The sequence below is a fragment of the Podarcis pityusensis genome, assembly GCF_964106645.2.
Source record: "Podarcis pityusensis genome assembly, chromosome: 6".
Classification (NCBI taxonomy): domain Eukaryota; kingdom Metazoa; phylum Chordata; class Lepidosauria; order Squamata; family Lacertidae; genus Podarcis; species Podarcis pityusensis.
The window spans coordinates 19,752,806-19,774,379 of NC_138030.1; the positions used below are offsets into that span (position 1 = coordinate 19,752,806).

A 21,574-nucleotide genomic window follows, 5' to 3' on the forward strand; every position below is an offset into this window, starting at 1 on the left:
CACTCACACAGACATTGGTCCATTTCCTGTTCTTGGCATCTCTGTACTTTGTTGGTCCAACTCAGACAGCAATTTTAAGATGTTTAATGCAGCCTGGAGAAGGAAAAGATTGAATTAAATATAACATGGATGTTTTACGTGTCTGAAGTCACTGAATTAAGCTTTTATATTACTGGTTTTAGGTTGTATTTTTGTTTCAATGATTTCTTCTTTTTATTTAGACTGTATGCTACTTGAGATATTTTTGAAATGTTAGGTGGTTTATCAATGCTCATAAATAAATAATGGATGCATGTTATGATAAATGGCTGGAAGAATACTGGGCAATGTGTATTAAAAACACTCAACACTCTGCTAAAGTTGGTCATGTACACAGAAATGAAAAGGATTAGTTCCATACAGGATTTCCGTGGCCTCAATTAGCAGACTTGCCATTTTCCCATTTCCAAGCTGCACAGAATGAAGATCATTTCTCATGGACAAACTGGGCAAGTTAGGTATGTATATGTAAGAACCAGGGCTCAGCATGGGAAGAATGCCCTGTATGTAGCCTCAAGTTCTGGCTGACTCAGAACTCTGAAACTAGGACTGAAGTCAAGGCTTCTACGACAAAAATCTTTGCACCACTGTAGGTTTCTCTTTTGTAAGACACAGCAGCATGAGAAATTTGAGCAGTGAAATCTACTAGGATGGTGCATCTCGGAGAGTTTAAAAGCAGCTGGCTCAGTGAAGATATACTGTTGTTTAATGGGAAAGTGTGCTGGTTCCTAATTCACAATGGCTCCCTCAAGTAGAGCAGCAACAGACACCTACACATTTCACAAACTGTCCTCCATTAGTCAACATTTGTCATCGCTCCAATGGGTTTCTCTTGGACCCAAGGAGAAAAAACCTGAAGATGCCTAATCTAGACTCCCATCCATCTGAATGTTTAAGTGATCACATTGGAGGAAGTTAATGACTGGTCCACAATTCATTTATATAAAATCAGCTCCACGTTCTCTTACCATATCGTGGCAAGATTCAACATCTTTTCCAATTCCATGGCTGATCAGTGGCGGCTGAGCGGAACAATTTATAAGAGACACAAATTCGTTCTTGTTGTTTTTGGGGAAATCTTTGTATTCAACCTAAGAAAAAGAAAGTTTGAATTATTTCCAAACAGGTGTCCCCCAACCCTCTAAGCAAGCTCTTATTTGCTCCCCAGAACTCTCATTAGTGCTGCAACATTGATATGGTAACAAGCAGGAGCTTCTCCCAGACAGAAAAAGATCCCTGTTCTTGTCTAATCCAAACCACAGTGAAAGGAAAAGAACAGAAAAACCTCATCTATCTTTCAGGTGTTCTGCATGTGCTGGAGAACTGGAGGTGGGCCAAACTTTTATATAAGCTAAAGGTTTTAGTGTGCCTGGCTTTTTGTTGTTGGGAGCTGGGAGATTTCTATCCCCTGGAACCTCAAATCACTTTCCCCACACTCTACTCATGTGAATTGTTACTTGTTAGAATAGTCCTCTATGTAGGAAAGTGGTACACCAGGAAGGGCTTTTATTAAGCATCTCAAGGAGTATGCTACTTCCCTATATGCAAGGAGATTGCTTCCTCAGCAACATTCTAAAACTGGGGGAAGCTCTCACCTGCAGGGGAGCCTAGCCCAGAAAGAGTCAATTGCATAAATATCCTGATCATGTTGATGGGTACACATGTAAGAATGGAAAACAAGTCAAAATGTATGCTGAATCTAAATGTCTCCAAGGTAGAAATTCAGACATACACTTCAACTGCATGAGCCTTCTTCTTCTTCTTCAAAGAGAAGAGGCTCTGGCGCAAGCCATACAGAGATGAACAGAAGTTATTTAAGTGCAGTGTCTGATGGACAGGGCTATGTTTTTGTTGAGTGAGAAAAAAGACAACGCTCAAAATAACCATAGGAACAGCCTTCAAGTTGTATACTAGCTGGGAAACGTTCCATTTTTAAAAATGTAACATATTGGTTTTCAACAATAACTCCAAAAACATAGGAAACTTTCTGTCTTAGGCAGAAGGCTGACATGCATGAATTGGTACCCGCCCCATGTGGTTTTGTGAAACAAGGTTTTTATTGAGCAAGTCAAATCCTATGAAGAGACACCTTGAATTATGCTGCTTGCAACTGATTTACCTGGATTCCCTGAACACCGGAAAGGTAGTCCAACTGTTCGGAAGGTCTAGTGAGAGGTCCGTGGGGCACATGGCCCGAGGAGCTGTTTTTTAAAATGGTCTCAGCGGTAGGAGAAGTGCCACCGTATAATAGCTCTCTAGCAATCATAGCTGTCACAGTAGCCATGGCAGGATTGGGGGCTGCCCTGTTGAACTCTTTGGTGTGGTGTCCTTGATTAACTCCTACAGCCTGTGCAACCTCAGGGACCATGGGAAGAATGCCAGCAGGAAGCTGCTGATGGCTGAGATAAGGCATCCTGAACTCATCCTCTTTATTACCTAGTAACGAGACAGAACAAACAAAAAAAGTTTCATTAATTGGCAAGGGTCTGGGTCATACACAAAATGGCAGATCACAGAGTAGAAAATCCAAAATCACTTCTGAAATGCAAACCCTATCCTGGCCTTCAGCAAGATGGTAACATTCCTTCTGGGTCTAATGTGTTTTATTCTGATAATGATTTCACATTGCTTTTGTCAAAGCACTTTGCAAAAAGTAAGGCTCATGTCCCAAGCAATGCCTGATATGAGCTGAAACTTTGAAAGTCTTTTCCAAATAGAAAAATAAATAAATCAGTATTTTAGTTTTATCAGAGTGGGTTAAAAAAATAAATAAATCTTGCATCACCCTCTGCGCATGCATTGCTCTGGAAATATACCTTGGGAAATAAGCAAATGGTCAAACCTTTATTTACTTTATATTATTGGGCCAGCAAACTTATTTTCACAGATGTGTGTGCATGCTATGCAAAAATCACAAGGTGGGGAAAACTATAAAGCCACCCAAAGCTTCTCTCGATTCCTGCAGCCCTGTTAACTCTGCCATTTCAGTTCTCCCCCTGCCTCATGCAGGGAGGGGGCAGCAAATCACAAGAGCGGGTACTGGCAAAAATCATGATGCAGGAAAAACTGAAGCCAGCCAATGACTCTAAATAGCTCCATACTTATTTCAGACATCGTGATATATTGGTATATTGTGATATTTAGCTGCTGAAACACACACTGTTGAAAACCAGATATCGCCAAGCCCTAGTGTCCCCTGGTCTACCTGGGTGACCCATTATACCTATTTAATGCCTAGTAACTATCAACCAAATAGTATGCCCTAACTGACCTTGAATTCTTGATGGCTGAAATCACGGAATGTCAATCTGCTCTGGTACAGCCATCATACCAATAAAATAAAATAAAATAAGAATGAAATGAAGGTCACTTACTAGCAGATGTTTCTTCAGAGCCAGGCTCAAAAAACGTTACTTTTCTTCCATCACCTGGCTTCTTTACTGGCGTCTAGCACAAAAGAGAGTTATTTGGAGTTGTTATGCCACTGCACTGAAGAGTCGAGCGTTTCTAACAACCTTTCTAAACAAAGGCTACACCACTTTGTTCTTACACCACCCCAAAAGCAAAAATCAACAAACTAGGGCCATCCCTCTGAACCTAAGAGATGAGACTTGCCCTCATTGCCACCTGATGGAACACTAGGTCATCAGCAATGTTGGCACAAGCATTTTGTTTCACTCTAAGGGGCCTGCTGAAATGTGTCCATATCCATAGCGGATATGCACTAGTCCATCTGTACAACAACAGGGGGCTAAGATGCTACAATAACAGGGACTTCCGGGTTGGCGCCATCGCCGAATGGCGGACTCCCTCCGAGCTCCGGAGGGAGCCTGCTCGGCAGGGGCTGGGTCCTACCGCACCGGCGATGCGGGGACCCTTAAAAACCACGGCCACGGAGGCCATGGACATGGAGACTCGGCTGGCACCGCTAGCGCCCTCCCGACTCGTGAAGGAGCCTTTTTAAAGGCTACGGATCGGGTGCCGGGGAGAAGCGTGGTGCTTTGAGTCCTCTGCTATCCCTGCCGAGCGAAGCCGCATGCCATCCGGCGGAGAGCGCTGACTTCTTCCATTGAAAATTCGGACTTCTTAACAACAACCCGTGAGTAATTTGGAAACCGGGTTCAAAAGGAGAAAAAAAGAATTTTTTTTCGGATTGGACACGAGCGGGGGGGGGAATCCAAAAAGGAAGTCAGTCCCCCTCCCTACTGTAAACCTTCCAAAACAAGGATGGGGAAACCAAGGTCCAAAAAGATTTGTATTGCTGATAAAAACTAAGAATTCCACGATGGGGAACTACAAGAACTGTGCTGGAGGAAGAATTGAGGGAGAAGGGAAACGTAACCCCCCCCCCTGGGAACCGGGGTGATTGAAGAGAGAGCCTGGTGAAAAGAGTCGGAGATTTTGACAGCTGTCAAAGTAGCTGTCAAAGTCGGAAAGCAGAGAGGATTTTATTATGAGAACTTTGCTGGTTAAATTTGTTACAATTTGCTATAACCCGTTAAAACTTGGATACAAAATGGCGAAAACATGGATAACAATCGGACTTTTGGACTAGAGAAAACAAAGTTACAACAATCCCCCTAGAGGAGTTTCGGGACATTACAAAGATGGTCGTAAGTGGAAAAATACCATTGGAATTTTACAGGACTGGTTATCTTCTGGGAAAGCTGCAAAACGGAAATAATATTTTGTCTACAGGGTGTTCAGCTAAAGGAGACAATAGAATTTTCTATTGAAGAAAGGAAGGGACTGAACGCAAGTTTTTGTTCCTGAATAACAATAATCCCTGCAGAGTTACTAAACTTCTGAATTAGAACGTTTTAGCAGCGGAACAAGAGGAAATTGGACTACAACTTGGAAAGAACAATGGGGGGAGTTTTATTAAAGATTTGAAGTTAAATGTCTTAAAAAATAACTATAAAAAGAAAAAGCCAGCAAGGAGTTGGGGGAAATAGGTGATTTATGGACTTTAAGAATTCCAGGCAGATAACATGGTTTGGTGGTCAGGGGGAAATTAAACCGGGGACGGGGGGGGAGAACTAAAATCCAAAGGCTTGTCAACTTTTTTTTTCTGAATTGGCTCTTTTTCATCTATTATACTTTTTATTTCTTATTTCTTATATTTCTATTGTGTGGGGCGTCCTTATCATTAAAAAAAGGGAAATTGTGGAATGAAAATGGGGTGGGCCCTGGGGAGAGAACTTTTGTCTTTTATTAAGGGTATTGATGAGGAGTGTATAAATTTTAAATTCGAATAATGGTCTAAACAAATTAAGTTTCAATTAGAACTGAGAGCTTGTGGAGCCAACAATATGAAAGGGGAATATGGTAGGGGTGGGGGAAGGGGGGAGTCCCGGAAAGTGGATGTATGAAAATAAGGCTTTGAATGTACTTTAATCTTTACTTTCTGTATTTTTGAAAATCTTAATAAATATCATTTAAAAAAAAAAAAAAAGATGCTACAATAACAACCTCACTGTTCAAAGCGTCTTAATACGGGAGTAAAAACCACACGGTGCGGCAAACGAAAGTGCACTGCTCATGGTTTCTCTCTCCTTATGATGCTTATTACACATCAAATTTAAGCTTTTAGACCAGCATTTCCCAAACTTGGGTCTCCAGCTGTTTTTGGACTACAACTCCCATCATCATTGGCCACTGGCCCTGCTAGCTAGGGGTGATGGGAGTTGTAGTCCAAAAACAGCTGGAGACCCAAGTTTGGCAAACACTGGTTTAGACTCGTTTTTGGCAACAGTGCACGCTATAGAATTGCAAGAAATGCAGGACCTTAATAAAGGACTATATTTGGGATTCAGCACAACCCACGTATTATTGACACAGAAAAAAATGGATTTTATAAGGTAAGCAAGATCATGCCTACAACTGAGTCAAGAATCTGAAGTTGCCTAAATCAGACACGTCCAACTCCCAAGAGACTGCAATCTACTCCCACTATTTAAAAAAATGGCAGTGATCTACCCATTGAACATGCCTGGTCTAAATGACCCAGTTTACAACCACCCTGTTGGCCCCAGGACAACAACCCTACACCTGTGTAGGGATAATCTTCAGCACACAAGTCCCCATCTGAACTTGCACAGCCCATCATTTAAGATGTCTTACCTTTTCTTCTGTCTTTAGTGCTGGCTTTGGGGGTTGTGGTTGAGGGACTTTGAATCCTAAGAGCTCCAACATGTTTTCAGCTGCATTACGCTTTGCTACCTTCTTGTTAGTTCCCATTCCTTCGGCTGTGTGCATGCCAACTTTCACCTAAAAGTATGGAGAAATGGATTATTAGAACAAGTATCTCTTTATGTAGGAAGGAGAAACTAAACGCCAATGATCATTAGTAACGTATCTGTCCAAATATGGCCTCGGAGGATAGCCAAGTTATGGTGCCTCTATGCCTCTGACTGCAGGCACTGACACACAAAGCAGGCAATTCATGCTCCAAGACTTTCCCCCTGGCTTTTATTTTTGTTTTAACGCCCCAAATAAATTTAGATTCTGGAAGTGTCCAGAGTATAGTATCAAGATAACAGGATTAGAAATCTATTAGTATGCATGTGGCAATCAATTTTGTGCTTTGCAATGATCTCAACGTTCTTCAGCCCCTGTAACAGCTCCCCGATACTATTGCAACATGCTGCTCATCTAAGCAGTTTCTGCATTTACAAGACACAGAGCTTCCAAAGGATTCTATGAGAATGGACTAGCAGATGAAGACAAGACAAGGCTTCCCAGAATTCTACTTTAAAATTACAGCACACTGATCTGATTATGAACCTTGAAGAATATGAAAATCCAAACCAGGGAGAGAACAGAGGACTGTGCCAGCAGAAGGAGAAGGGGTGGCAAGTGTGGGCTAAGGAGGAATATGGAATATAATAACGTATGGTAACATGATAGGGATGGAGTGTCAAATGAACCTACGGCAGCCATGGGAAGAAGTCGTCAGCTATTTCCTGCTTATCTTCACCTCCATAAGAGTTTGGGACACAATGACAATGCACTCCCAGCAAGAGAAAATAGAATTCAAATCATCCCGTACTGCTGTCACACCAATAAAAAAGTTCCCCATGACATAAAGACAGCAAAAAGCAGATGAAGCAAGCTGCTGGCTGGCCATGGAGAACTCTTCCCTTCCTCCTACCACTACCACTAGACAGCTGCATCACAGGGGCTGGCTGGGGGAAAGAGAAAGAGTGAGCAAGCTCTGCTGCAGCGGCTTCTAGAAGCAACAGCTGCTTTCGGTCAGCAACAGATGCAAGGAGGAAATTATGTGAGCACCATAGTAATACACTGTGTTGAAATTAGGCCATAGCATAGGTTGGTTGTCTAATGCAAGGCTCTCATTTATGATAGCCTCTTGGCTTCTGCAGTGCATTTTACATGGGGCTTCCCTTGAATAGTTCAGAAACTGTCATCTGGTCCCACATCTTGTGTGGTTCTCCCCACAGAGATAATATGACATCCATTTTCTATGAACATCACTGTGGGTAAAACATCACTGGGGAAACTCAGCCAGATGGGTGGGGTATAAATAATAAATTATTATTAAATAATTATTATTTACCAGGTGTGCTTCTGGATTCAATTCACTATCTATGCTGATTTTAAACCTTTGAAGTACTCGGTCTGTGATATTTAAAAGTGCATCTGCTCCCACATATATGCCCATCCCACTCCCTTCCTGTGTTAAGATCTACCAGATAGATGGCAGTAGCACCCAAAGCAATATGCATTAAGATTACCCTCTAACCAAAAAATAGGAGTTTCATTTGGTGGTACCACCTACGTTCTGTTTCCCAAGGAAATTCAGCCGGCTCACTCGATTGTAAAAAATGTCTTTGCAGCACCTTAAATATTGCTCTGCCAGGCCGAGAAACTTTGATCAATTATTTAATACAAGATAAACTGCTGCCGTGCATTTTTTATATGAACTGTTCGAGGTTTTTATGATATTCTATTGTGGTTTTATTGCAATCTTGCTTGGAGGGGCCCTCGTGGCCCAAAGCAGCTTATAAATTCAAATAAATCAATTAATTACATGGCTGCCCTGTCCTGGATAAAGCGCTGAGCTCAACACAAACCTGCATCACGAACTCCCTGCGCCTCGGAAGTCCACGTTCTGTGATGAGCATGTACTCTGGCTCCTTCTCTTTCTTCGCTTGCTGTATTTGAGCCAGTCTGCTAATGGGATTCATACCTTGGCCGTATTCGGGACTTGTCTGCAACTTAGATAGAAAAAGCAAGAATCAGCCAACAGTTGGCAAGAGCAGTTCCAATACATCACATTCCCATGAAAACACTCCAGGAGATAGGGTGGTGTTGGGTTGGTGTTTTTTTAACTGTTAACTTTGCTATTGGGTTTTCAGGAAGTATTGGTACATGTTGCAGAGTTACAGACACAGTTGCGAAGAATTATTCTGAATCACTTTAAGAAGACAACAAAACCAAACCAGTATCAACTGCAAACATGGTACATAGACACAGGAAGCTCAAACTGACTTAGGGAAAGGTATCTACAGCATCACAACCTCCAGCGTTCATCAGTAATAAGGTTACGATCACAATTATTTCAGAAATAAATCATACTGAAACAATTTTTGCGTCTCTGGAGGTTTCAGTCCATGGTGTCTAGAACACAGGTGATGGGGGATACCCACTTACTTGCAAATGAACTGTCTCTATGCTCCCTATGGTGCTGGACCTTTTTTTTTTTTCGTTTTTAAAAAGGAGATCTGATATACTACATCACCAATTGTGCTCATTAGATTGATCTATGCCTGATTTCTGCACAAGGCTGTTACATGAAAGCTGAACATGCATGCTATGCTTCATACACTAAGAATGCCTACTATGCAAGCCTCCATCAAAACAGCTGCACAAGAACATTTGGATTACAGATGGCAGCAAACACACAGCACAGGTCCTGGCATTTAGACAAGTTAAGTGCTTCCTTGCTGATACAGAATCACCACTAGTTTGGCATAACAACAGTGAACAAAGAGTTCCGATGACTACAGGCACAGACAGAGGTGTCTGCTATGGTGCAAGACAGCTTCCTTAAACATATCAAGAATTTCCTTCTACAACAGCTGAGGTTTGGCTAAGCACATACTTCTCTCACCTTGACTATTGATTTTGTTTTCTTTTTGATTCGTGGCTTCATTTTCTCAACCGTAGGAAGGGGGGGCAGTTTCTTCAATTCCTCTAGGACTGCTATGGCCGCGTTCTTCTTTGAGATCTTCTTGCTCTTGCCTTCACCCTCACCCATGAATTCTCCCACAGATACCTTCGTTACGAAGCTCTTCATATGAGGGGGACCACTCTCCCGGGTCACCTGTTTCAGAGGGAAAAACTGAGTGAAAGCGTGATAAACATTTATTAAAAATGGTAGGGTAAAATGGTTGTAGCAAACTTTACTCACATATACTAAACTACAATTTGGGGGGGGGGCGGGTTAGGGAAGAACAAGGCTAATTTAAACAACATTTCTAATAAAGCGGGAAGTGGCTATATTTTAAAAGCCTCTCAGTACATTACCCCACCCCATGCAGGTTAAAAATGTAAACCCAGCTAAACTTTACATGCTAAAGACAGTCTTTGCAAGTCTTATTTTATTCAGTATGTACCAAGTTAGTCTTTTGGGGGCACTACGTTTTGCCCCAACTACAAATATTTAGGTCTGTGGCAGTTTTTACTTAAAAAAATTAAAAGGCTATAAACCTTGGCATGCATCCATGCTTAACGTTAAGCAAATATCCAAATATCAATTTATAATAAAGCAACAAAGGGACATATTTGGTACTGAATACATTTTCCTTTTTCTTGCACTCTACACACAATAAACAGCAAAACAGTACATTCTTAAACAGAAAGAAATTACATTAGATATTTATACTCTCATAACAGGATAATTCAACTTGCCCATTCTTCTAATCTTTTCAATAGCCTTACCCACTGAATCCAACTACCAAGAGTGGACTTCCATTTATGGGAAGAGCTCCTTCCCCTTGCAATGAAGTCCCTTTCCACTGCAGCCCTCATGCACCTGCACATCTGCTTCTGAGGGCTGGAGGAACCTTTGGAGTCGGGTGGTACACAGTGTGGGGGCTGCAGCAAAGGGGAAATCAGTGACACCCTCCCTCCCACTCACATAAGCAAATATATCTGCGACATTTTATGACATTAGTGGCACCTGCCTTTCCTTCCAAATACATTGGAAGAATTTAAATGCTGCCAGCACACAGCTTCTCATAATTCCCCTTTTAATGGCTTTCCGCTATGAAACAAAACTACTGGACCCATGGAAAGAGAATCAGGATATATTTTAACACACGATTTTAAAGCCCAGCTGTATTCCGCCCCAAAGTATCTCCCTCCCCCAGCCAAGTAGTGCTACCTTCAGTACTCTAAAGTAAAACCACTTTTAGAGCAATTAACTAAACCTACCTCAAAATTCACAGGCAAGTTCCTTTTAAGTGCAATCTCAAACACTTGGCTTATTTCAGATTTATTGAGATTTTCATCATCTGGTTCTCTGCCATTAATCTAAGAGAAGAACAATGATATTGAAGAAGCTTCTTTTGCACCGACTCACTAACAAATCTGCCACACACAGTATCTAAGGTTAGTATCATAATATTAAACATGATTTTCTCCACTCAACCCCCAGGAGCAGATTAAACTGAAGGCTCAAGGACAGTTTTCATCACGAGTGCCTGACATGCCAAGGAGATTTTCCAGAGTTATTCCCTTGTCTGAAAAATCTACGGGGAAACAGCCAGCAGTTCCGAAAGATGCACATGAAGCATGGGAGAGGTTAATTTTGGTGTCTACATGAAATTACTTGCAGGCAAACTGTAAAAACTGGCAATAAATTTCAGAGCTTTATAAAATACATTTTCAAAATACAAGCCCAATGTTATTTACCCATTTTCAGCTTTTCCAATTTCAGGCCATTATTAACCCAGAGAATATCTACGTGCCTGAGGGGGGTGTTGTGCCTGGGTTTGCCAACCGCAGACTCCCTACCCCACCCAATGCCACATGGAAAGCTCCTTTTATAAAGGTCAGTTTTCAAAAGTGGTCTGCTGTCTAGCACAGGAGCTGCAACTAAAAGGGAAGAAGCAGCAATTAAATCCACTGGGTGCACCCAACTTTTTACAAACACCTAATGCAGTCCTTTGGAGCTGAATTGTGGTATTCACCCAGTGAAGACTGGAGTCATATGACATTCCCTTGCTTGAGGAGAAATACTATTTTCTATTGCAACAACTAATCTCTCAGGGAGTTTTCTGCATAGTATTTACTTCCTATATCTGCCATGCCTTTCAGAATGACAGTTCTGGCATTTAAGTAGTCAGTGGAATGTCCTTTTCTACTTAGATTATTGTGCTCCAAGGGAAGGAAAAATAAGCTATGCAGGACACACTCAAGACGCCACACAAATCATAATCAGCACACACTCTAGCTACGGAAGTTTCAGCAGACATTTTATACACACAGAGAGACACAGTACAGTCCACGAATGCTAAGAATTAGCAAATGTGATTGAGAGAGTTATTTTGGAAAACTAGTGGTTCATTATATTTATTTCTGACGTTTTACCAAATGGTCCCAGGGCAGAAATACAAACATCCTTAAAGACGAAGAAAATCAATAAAACTAAAATAACGTTTTATTTGTTCATCAAGATTTATATACCACTTAATCAGAAAACTAAGTGGATTACATAAATAATTTAAAATATTTGTAAGAAAATACTCATTGAATCAACAGCTTTTTAAAACAAGTAAAACAAGTAATATAAAAGTAAGTGATCAATAAAATAGACAATCTATATCTAAGCAGGCAATAATAAAATGTAAACAGAGAGGCTCATTAAAATCCCCCCTCTACACTCAAAGACGTTATGTTTTGTTGAGTCTTTCTTCACCTACTCAAAAACGCATCCCATCTCTTCCAGTATTAGAAAGCCAAACACAGGAAGGGGAGGGCTCTAAAGCTTCACCTTAAAGGCTAAGCATTTAAGTTATGGGACTTCTCTCTATCTATAAAGGTAAAGGTAAAGGTACCCCTGCCCGTACGGGCCAGTCTTGCCAGACTCTAGGGTTGTGCGCTCATCTCACTCTAGAGGCTGGGAGCCAGCGCTGTCCGCAGACACTTCCGGGTCACGTGGCCAGCGTGACAAGCTGCATCTGGCGAGCCAGCGCAGCACACGGAACGCCGTTTACCTTCCCGCTGGTAAGCGGTCCCTATTTATCTACTTGCACACGGGGGTGCTTTCGAACTGCTAGGTTGGCAGGCGCTGGGACCGAACGACGGGAGTGCACCCCGCCGCGGGGATTCAAACCGCTGACCATGCGATCGGCAAGTCCTAGGTGCTGAGACTTTAACCCACAGCGCCACCCGCGTCCTATCTATAAAAAGACTCCCCAATGCAAGCTAAGACCTTGAATCTCTTTTCTACTTATTTTACTACCATGGATTTAAAAAAATATACGGACTGAAGCAACATTGCCAAATAAGCCCAAGTTTGGAGAATTAGTGGCTCAGTTATTTATTAACCGGGGAATTATAGTACAGAGGAGATAATGGCAGAATGTCAGGCTGTAAGATCAAGGAAATCAAATGTTCTGACTGAGCCATTTTTAAGGTGCCAGTTTATGATTTGATTCTTCAAACAAGCTCCATTCATAAAGCAGCAATCACTTTTAGGCCTATATAAAGCCATGCATATACGAAACTCTGAACACATGCTTCAGATAATTCATAACAATTAACAAGCATGCTGATGAGGATATTGAGGTTGAAAGCAAATACACACGCCCTTCTAGAGGCCGGGCAAAACAGCCATGCAGTGGTACACACAGCATAAGTACAATAATCTTTCCAAATAACTATAATGCAAAATTAAGTTAATTGGAGCTAGCTAGCGGAGCAAATGGTCCATGGGGCAAAGCAAAGCTCTGGTCCATGGGGTCACGAAGAGTCGGACACGACTGAACGACTAAACAACAACAACAACAGCGGAGCAAATGAGAATGTAAGAGAAGTTAAAGCAGAGAACAGTTCTTTAGAATTTTATTTTGCTGTAAACAGGAAATAATGTAAGGGGTAGAGGAAGAAAAAACTCAACACACTATTTAAGAAACATCTATGCACACACGGAACTTTTGAAGATCCCAGAATTTGATCTCTCTAGTTAAGAAGGCCTCAGAGAGCAGTGTGAGAAGACTGCTTGATCCAAGCCCCTGAAGAACTGGTGCTGGTCAAGGTAAACTTTATTAAAGTTAATACTTCAGGCAGCTTCTAAGGCAATGCCAAATTAAACAGTTTAATGTTCATCCAGATGCATCTGCAAAATGAGACGATGCCAGTAATTCAGTTCTGCTTCGGCTGCAAGCTGGCTATATTATTCTTCATGTAACCCAAGTTATGGGTAAGGTAGAATATGGAGTTTCAATGCAGTTCTGATGCTGATGATTACGGAAAAGAATTATGCTGTATTTTCAAAGTAGTGACAGCTTTAACAATAACGTTCTGCAGCCAACACTGCGTGGAACCTATTTATAGAATTCCAGTTGCTGTTCCAGTACTACTTAAATATACTCTGTGGGAAAACTGGTCTCCCATTCACAATTTCTACAGTGTCTCAAAGACTTGACAGCGGTTGCTCCAAAATCTGAAATCAATTTAACTCCAGCACAGACTTGACTATAGATCTACCTCGAGTTACGCCATTGTGTACTCTCCGTTATTCTAAACTGAACTAAATATAACCTGGGGCCCAAATTCGTTTTTTAAACTTACTACCAAATCCAAATATCGAGCTCATTTCCCACCCTCGCTCCAATTTCTGGGTATATCCACTTATATACCCCAAAGCCTTGACTTTGAAGATGTAATTTTCACAATGCAATATAGTTAAGCCACGCAATGACCGAGGAACCATTTTATGATACCTGCTGTATCTGTGACATGTTCTCTAGGCTGAAATGCTTAAAACCAGTGAGGAGCAGCTGGCTGGTTGGGTCTGCCTTGGGGCAATGCAAGGAACAGAGAAGGAAAGAATAGCAGCCTTGGAGGAGGCCAAAAGTCTGCAAATATCTTCCCTCTTTACCTTGCCAGCACTTCAGTAACTGATGCATTTACCCATCATTAGCGACAGGGCTGTCAAGCAGAGAGGTACCACAGTTCACTATGGCTAAACAGGGGAACCACCAAGTGCCACAGACATGCTCATCATAAGCGACAGAAAAATACGTGAGTGCAAGTCTTCACACATTAAAGCAACAGCATTTTGGGCAAACCAAAAAGCTAATTTCAAAACAGTTAACTTCTACTATGTTTTAGACATACTACCTCCGGTTTTTCAGGCAAGGGCTCATTTTGCAGGATTTTCAGTGCTTTAGCAGCCGCGTCATGTTTAGCAGCCTGTCTTGTTCTTCCTTTCCCGTGAAACTGCTGTCCCCCGATGGAGAGCTCCACTTGGTAGAGCCAGGGTCCCACAGGAAATGGATAGAAGTACCTGAAAAGAGAAAGACTTGACATTTCAGGCCTGGAGGGGGGTGTACAAGGTCATCCTTGCCAGCAGACAGGGCTCAAATAAAGCGTTAAGTGGAGAAACAGCACTGAACACAATGCGTCAACTGTTGGCCCTCAAAAGTTTGACTGCTGCACTTACAGTGCAGACACTGCATGACTAGAAGCATTAACATTAAAGCCAGAAGCACAAAGCTACCAACACAGATTAAACATTTCTGAACTCAACCAGCAAGTTAAGCTATTAATATATTCGTCTGCATTCAATAGAACATTTGTTTTTTAAAAGTTACAAGCTCAGGCCCATAAATTCTGCCCACTTTATTTAGGCCAACTGAACCTACAAGAAAAAGGAGGCTGGCTGTTTAGTGTCGTGTGACCCCATCCTCCCCCCAAAAATGCAGACCACCATCCTTTGATTTTCACTTCCTAGCTTTTGTTTTCAAATTTTGGAATGATGTTGCTTTTTGGAGGAGGAGGAGGAGGAGGTTGCAGGGATGTCTGTCACACTGCAAAGGAAAAGATTTGGGAGCAAAAAAGAAGAAAAAGGTGTATAGCTCCTTTCAACAGCTTGGGTCCATAATAGCTTAAGGACAACCTGAGCCCTTATATCTCAGCTTGATCACAGAGATAATCCAGGAGTGGTGTTAGTTATTCAGCAGTCCGACCGGTTACAACCAGAATTCAAGGATTTAGTGTCACCAGTCCCATTCTGCGGAATACACCTTTGCTGCTAGTTTTCAAGTGTCCTTGGAAGACCTTTTTATTCCAGCAGGCCTATTCGGTTGTTTACGTTTTCTTAAGCCAAGCCAGTGATTTTAATTATTATTTTTCAATAGTATTTTATATTTTGTTGTATCTGCATACGTTGCTGTATACAACCTTGACATTTTGTAAAGAGTTTTATAAATAAAGGGTAAGACGGCATGAAACCAGTTTTCCCTTTGCATCTAGAAACAAAGAGAATGGGGTGCTTTAAATAAAGAGTTCTAAAAGCGTTTATGAAGCCTCACCAGGGAGACTGAGGCTGTTGCCAGGAGGCTGTAGAAGTGTGGCTTAATTGGCTTGGGGGCAAAGTGCCAACCATCTCATTCTCCAATAGTGTGCAGCAGGCATACTCCCATTCGCTACACCAAATGTAGTGCTTAGAAAGGCTGAGGGGTGCAACCCCCTCCTTCTCCCAAAATTCTGCTCCTCTAAGTGGATCTTGGCTCTCAGCCGTTTCTCTGGTGTGTCCCCTATTTCAGATACCATGGATCTTTGGGCAGCTGAATCATCCATTTCTTCTTCTTCACTATAGCTAAGCTTGGGAAGGCCGTGGTATTATTTTGGTGATTCAGATTTGGGGTTTTGCAGTGCAGCAATAGCTGGCCATTACAGTGGACACTTGGGTTGAGAACGTGATCCGTGCGGGATGCATATTTGCAACCTGCAGCGGCGCGTCTGTGAATGCACGGGTTGCGATTTGGTGCTTCTGCGCATGCACGACCACCGAAACCCGGAAGTAACCCGTTCCGGTACTTCCGGGTTTCGGCGGTCCGTAACCCGAAAAAACGCAACCTGAAGCGCCTGTAACCCGAGGTATGACTGTATTGTGGAACCAGATGTTTTGAATGGTTGCCTTTTAACTGTCTGTGCTGCTCGTGCATAAAACCTGCTTGTCCTAGGACACTGCTTCTCAAAGGGTGTGGCATGCCACACTTGTGTAGCAGGAGAGGATGGCAAGTGTGGCAGGAGGGTTCCATGACAATCATCAAATAAATATTTTAACATTTTAGTGTAGTATAGTAGAGTATCAATTTATTTATTTTAATGTGCGGGATATGGATAGATACATTTTCAAAATGAGAGCAGAAGCATCAAGTGATATTGAGGACAATCCTAGTTGTGATCCAAAATCACTGTTCGAACAGAGTGCTAGAGAAGACCCATTTAATTTGACACTGGTAGCAGGCCCAAGCAAACATCCAAACAAGAAAGTTTGTTGACAATATGCAGATAGCTATTTTGACTCTTGATTTCTCATGGAATGGAGAGGAAAACGTCCCTCAGCCACGTTGCTGTGGTAGGAAGCTTTTCCAATATGGGCAAAGACAAGATAAAGACATCTGTTGTCAAACATGGAAATCTGGCAAACAAGAATTTTCAATATTTTGAAAGGCTTTTGGAACAGCAGAAATGTCAATGATCTTGTTTTGAAAAACGAGTAGAAAAACGAGCTGAATTGACTGCTCAACAGACATAACCACCCTGAAATCTACGGACGAAGGGTGGTATAGAAATTTAATTAATAATAAAAAACCACAAACAATAGCTGACAAAATGATTAAGCCTGCCATAATACAAAAGATTAGAAAAGAGAAAGGATTCTTTGTGTTGATGAAGAGATGAGAGTTTGGTTCTCTCAAATTAGACCTAATATAAATGAGATTACTCAGCAAAAGCAAGATCATAAACGTATTTAAGGTACATATGTAAGAGGTTCATTTATAATTATATTTTGGGAATGATACATGTTCTTATGTAGCTGCCTTGTTTAATGCTTTCTGGATGTCACGTGATCATACTATAAAGCACTTGTGTTCTGCTGTTCTAAGTCAAGCACTGGTAGGAATTGTTCCTTTTTGTTTTCCAGTGTATTTCTTATCAAAAAAATAAAATAAAAATAAAAATGGCACAAGCAAATCTTTATTCTGAAAGTGTGGCCCTGAGAATCACTATACTAGGAAGACAAGTGCAGTATTCTTCACAAGCACCAAAATTGTGAATTTGAAAGAGTGTGATTGGAGGACTTCATTACAGGAGAGTGAATAATGGCATGACATACCGTGGGGGATAAGCACCACCTCTCATACTGTAGTTGTAAGTGGACCTCATCTCTGTGTAAGGATCTATAGGCTTGTACATTGGTTTCTTTCCCAGCTTCATACAAAGCGCATTCAGCTCCACTGTGGGGGTTACACTATCTAAAGAGAAGAAGATAAAGCAACTGTTAAAGGTGGAGGTCAGAGAGAATTCCACACTGTGCCTCAGACATTCATTCCCTCGATAGCTAGGAGTAAACTTGAGAAGCATCAAAGGGATGGGTGGTAGGAAGAGAAGGTCATCTGTATTAAATAAGGACAGAAAGCAATTTGTCATTTAAATTTGTTCAGGGGAGGCACGCTTATTTTACAGAAACCAAGTGTTAATGCAAATGCCATGTGAATAGATTTTTGCTGCAGCATATAACTTGATTTGTATTTGCAAACTGATATTTAAATACTGGCATTTGACTGGAAAGCCTAGCACTATATGCATAGAATACAGAAGACATGCTGTTCTTCAAACTGAAGGTTATCATTACTACAAAGGCTTGCATTACACATGCTTGGTTTAATATAAACACCTTTTCCCCTCACTGAGAGCTCACATGCTGCCCACATCAATCTTTTATCTGACTGCACGGCTCTTCTTATTTGCATAGTACCTTGGCACTGTTTGCAAATTCTCAATTCTGGAGAATTAAAATCAATGGCAGAAATCCAAAATCTGCACCTGGGCTTCAAGTGAGCTGGAGCATTCCAGCATCCATGCCCCCAACAACCACCCAAGCCATAGTCTATGTGCTTCAGAAGTCACTATGAAGGTCAGAGAAAGCTCCATAGCAGCATCTGGTGCAGTGCAAGGGGCTGCAGCTGGAAGGGGACAAAAAAACCCACAAATCCTTTACAAGTGCATGGAGGCATATTAAGCACATGCATGGAGCTCTCTGGACTCCATCCAAGATTCTGAAAGACCTCAAAAACCACAAAGAGCTCTCTAGATTTCTTTGTCTTGATTAAATATCACTACTTCCCCAGAGACTTACACAACTGTCAGGCAATATGAGTTTTAAAAGCTCATATTCTCCAGATAAAAAGCAACAAAATGTAATAAAGCACACTTGAATAAGGCATTTATCCAATGAAGTGTTAATACAGCTTGTCTATCAGTAGAAAATGTGTTACTGTGAACCAAATTAAGGGAAGACAGGAGATGTTGCTGCTTTGTATCTTAAAGCTGTATATTCTTATCTAAACCCTCCCCCAAAACGGCTTAAAACAAAGCTGAGAAGGAAGACTAAAAAGCCTGGTATGGCGGGGCAAGTGCAACCATAGTTGAGGACAGATGGCAGCAGAGCCAGGGGCATTAGAGGAAGGCAAGGAGCTGGGAGATTTACTGAAGACCCACACATTTCAGCAAGTCTACATAAGCTGTCAACTGTCAAAAACAGCAGCGTCCCCTTACCCACCCATCCCTAGCAATCTTCCCTTGACACCAAGGAGTTTTGGAAGCAGTTTGTGACATGGCATGGGGATCTGTTTTCAAAAGGAAAAATGTTAAATAAAAATTCCACAGCACATCCAAGATCTTGGTGGCACAAACAACCTATTTCCAAGCTCATTCCATGCATCAAAATGATGTCATTTCCCTTCATGGAAAGCTAATTACAACTAACTCATAGGGATATTACTCTATGGGCAACTAAGTCCTGCAACCTACCATTTAATCCCCAATTTCTAGGATTATCATCACCTGGTAAAAGAGAGCACCATGCCATCTTCTGCACTCCCTGTGACAAAAGTCTTTTAAATTGTGTTAGCTTCTTCAGGCAAACCAACTTTTTTCTCTAAACTTTAAGTCTCTCCCTAGTTAGCTGCTTGCTTGATTTCTTCGCTATGTTACAATCATAGCCAGGTGTGTTAATGGTGCATCATGTAGCCAGGGGAGAGAACTGCCTCCTACCTGCATTAGTGTAAGATTAGGAAACCTTATTTGCACACACTACAACTGAAACAAGCCTTAAACTGCCTCACTGTGGCTGACCTGGGCTGGCCATGTCAAATATGCATTTAGCCATCCCTTTCTCTAATGAGACTAACCTGTTGCCTAGAGTGCTTTCAGTGGAAGTCTGGTAGACATGGGAAAAGCTTCCTGTTTCCATTTATCCCAGTTTGACTTACAGCAAGCATGGTGTAAATAAACAATAGTATTTTCTGCAAACATTGGGGGCTGTTGCTGGGTAAATAACTTCAGACAGAGCAGAAAGTTTGCATTTGTATACATTTCTTATCTTTTCACAGTTTTGGAAATACCTAGTATTATATAGTGGAATGCTTTTTGTTTTTTTGTTTTTTTACATAAGAGGAATAAAGAAAACCAATGTAGGCAACAGAAATGAAAATAGCATATGAAATATGGGTAGTTTTCTACATAATGCAAGGATTGTCCCTTTTGCAACAGATCCCTCTCCCTCTGCTACCCTCCTAAATCCTTTCTTGGCTTTCCCCCAGCCCTCTTCTGGAGCAGATTTGGGGATGACACAGGGCATACCTTGAGCTAGCACAATTATTTAGTTCCATATGGCCCCATGGCTCCATTATTACTCTTCTGTTTTTTCCACAGGGTCTACTAGGCGAAGCACAGTAGAGGAAGAACAGAGCTAATATTCCGAAGTGAATGTCCAGACCGGCTTTGAATTATATATACTTGCACATGCCAGGACCAGTTTGGTGCTGTTCTCTCAGTTCATGTGCACAAGAAAGCCATACCACACAATGGAAAATGAATTTATTAGGTTTTTTTAATTTGTCCCTTGCTCAAATGAATTGTTTTCAGTCAGCTTCTCAGGTCACTTATTTTTGTACTAAGCGTCTATCAATGCTCCTTACAAATATTTCCAATTCTAAGTGATAACAATCCTTGCAGCCATAAAGCTAAAAAGCTAGCCAATTCCTTGTCCATATCACTTTCAGTGCAAAGTAAATTCTGCTTTCCTTCAATACTTTATTTTTATGTTTAAGTTACAATTATATGTCTTTAGGTCAATTCAGACTCAAGCTACTCATGATACTGGCTTTGGGTAACATTACTAAATTTATCCCTGAGACAGGATTGGGTTTTTGGTTTGCTCCTTTTTTATAAATAGTAAAATGACTGATACTTAAAGAGTTCTCCTGGGGCTGCAGAGCTGGAGGGTGGCACACTCTAGTCTCTGCTGTTGGGAATCAAGGATTACTAGAAGGCCGGACCACTGCCTCACAAACAACATCATGGCAAGTGGAGAGCAACCAAAACAAGCGGAGTTGCTGGAAGCTCTATTCCCCCACCTTACTTGCAGAAAGAACACTTGGCTTCCCAGCTGCCTGCTGTCCCGAGACTGCAAAAGCAAGAGGAAAGAAGACACTACCCCAACCAATTGATGTCCAAGCAAGAACACCAGCAAAGGAAAACTAACCTGGCCCAAACTGGATATAAATGCTTGTAGCTCATCACTTTGTGCAGGGCTTGAACCAATCTTTCTCTTCTGCCTTTTACCTCCCTGCCCCTGTAAACCTTGCCTTTTTAGTCTGTAAGTCTAATGGCAGGGCATGTCTCTTCTTTCTTTTTTTAAAGAACCTCTTTGGGAGACAATAAATGTCTGAAAAACTGGATGAGAATATGGAAAATAAACAGAACTATCAAGGTTTTGTGCGCCAGTGAAACCCTGAAAAGAACTGTGAGGTTAAGTAGTAACTTTGCACCATCACTTTATCATATTTCTGCTCCCTTGTCGAGGCTAACAATGCATACACCATTCAGCTCTAGAGAAAATTCCAGGGGCAAGATGCAAAGGTGGCAAAAGGCACCATGACTTATTGATAAAAGCATGACTTAGTCTAACTTGGATACTCAGCAGACACCAGTGGTGGATTCTTTTTGGCAGCAGGTTAAGCCTGTTTACCCTGGTGTTTGGGTCATGCCAATTATAGTCTGGAGTGGGATCTGCCTAGGAGGTGGTTTGATTGATAGACATTTTATCCTGTTTTATTGCACTGTTTTATAAAATAGGTACCCCACTCCGAGATCAACTGATGTAGAGTGGGATACAAATATATTAATTAATAAAATAATGCCAAGCAAAGCCTTCAAAGTCTAAGTAGTGGAAGCGTTCTGGAATCCGGAATTTTTAACCACAGAA

At 41.5% G+C, this 21,574-nt stretch overlaps 1 protein-coding gene across 4 annotated transcripts in view; it reads right to left on the bottom strand.

Moving 5' to 3' along the window:
* STAU1 (staufen double-stranded RNA binding protein 1) overlaps positions 1-21,574 on the bottom strand; it is a 40,354-nt gene that overhangs the window by 2,069 nt on the left and 16,711 nt on the right. For 2 of the 4 annotated variants that reach the window (XM_081011190.1, XM_081011191.1), the window contains 10 exons: positions 17,420-17,558; positions 14,413-14,578; positions 10,498-10,596; positions 9,173-9,403; positions 8,133-8,276; positions 6,163-6,309; positions 3,414-3,486; positions 2,159-2,475; positions 1,008-1,130; positions 8-93 (listed from right to left, as the gene is read on the bottom strand). In XM_081011190.1, coding sequence (XP_080867316.1) covers positions 8-93; positions 1,008-1,130; positions 2,159-2,475; positions 3,414-3,486; positions 6,163-6,309; positions 8,133-8,276; positions 9,173-9,403; positions 10,498-10,596; positions 14,413-14,578; positions 17,420-17,558 — 1,525 coding nt within the window. The remainder of the gene's footprint in view (positions 1-7; positions 94-1,007; positions 1,131-2,158; positions 2,476-3,413; positions 3,487-6,162; positions 6,310-8,132; positions 8,277-9,172; positions 9,404-10,497; positions 10,597-14,412; positions 14,579-17,419; positions 17,559-21,574) is intronic. The other 2 variants (XM_081011192.1, XM_081011193.1) reach the window with 2 other exon arrangements.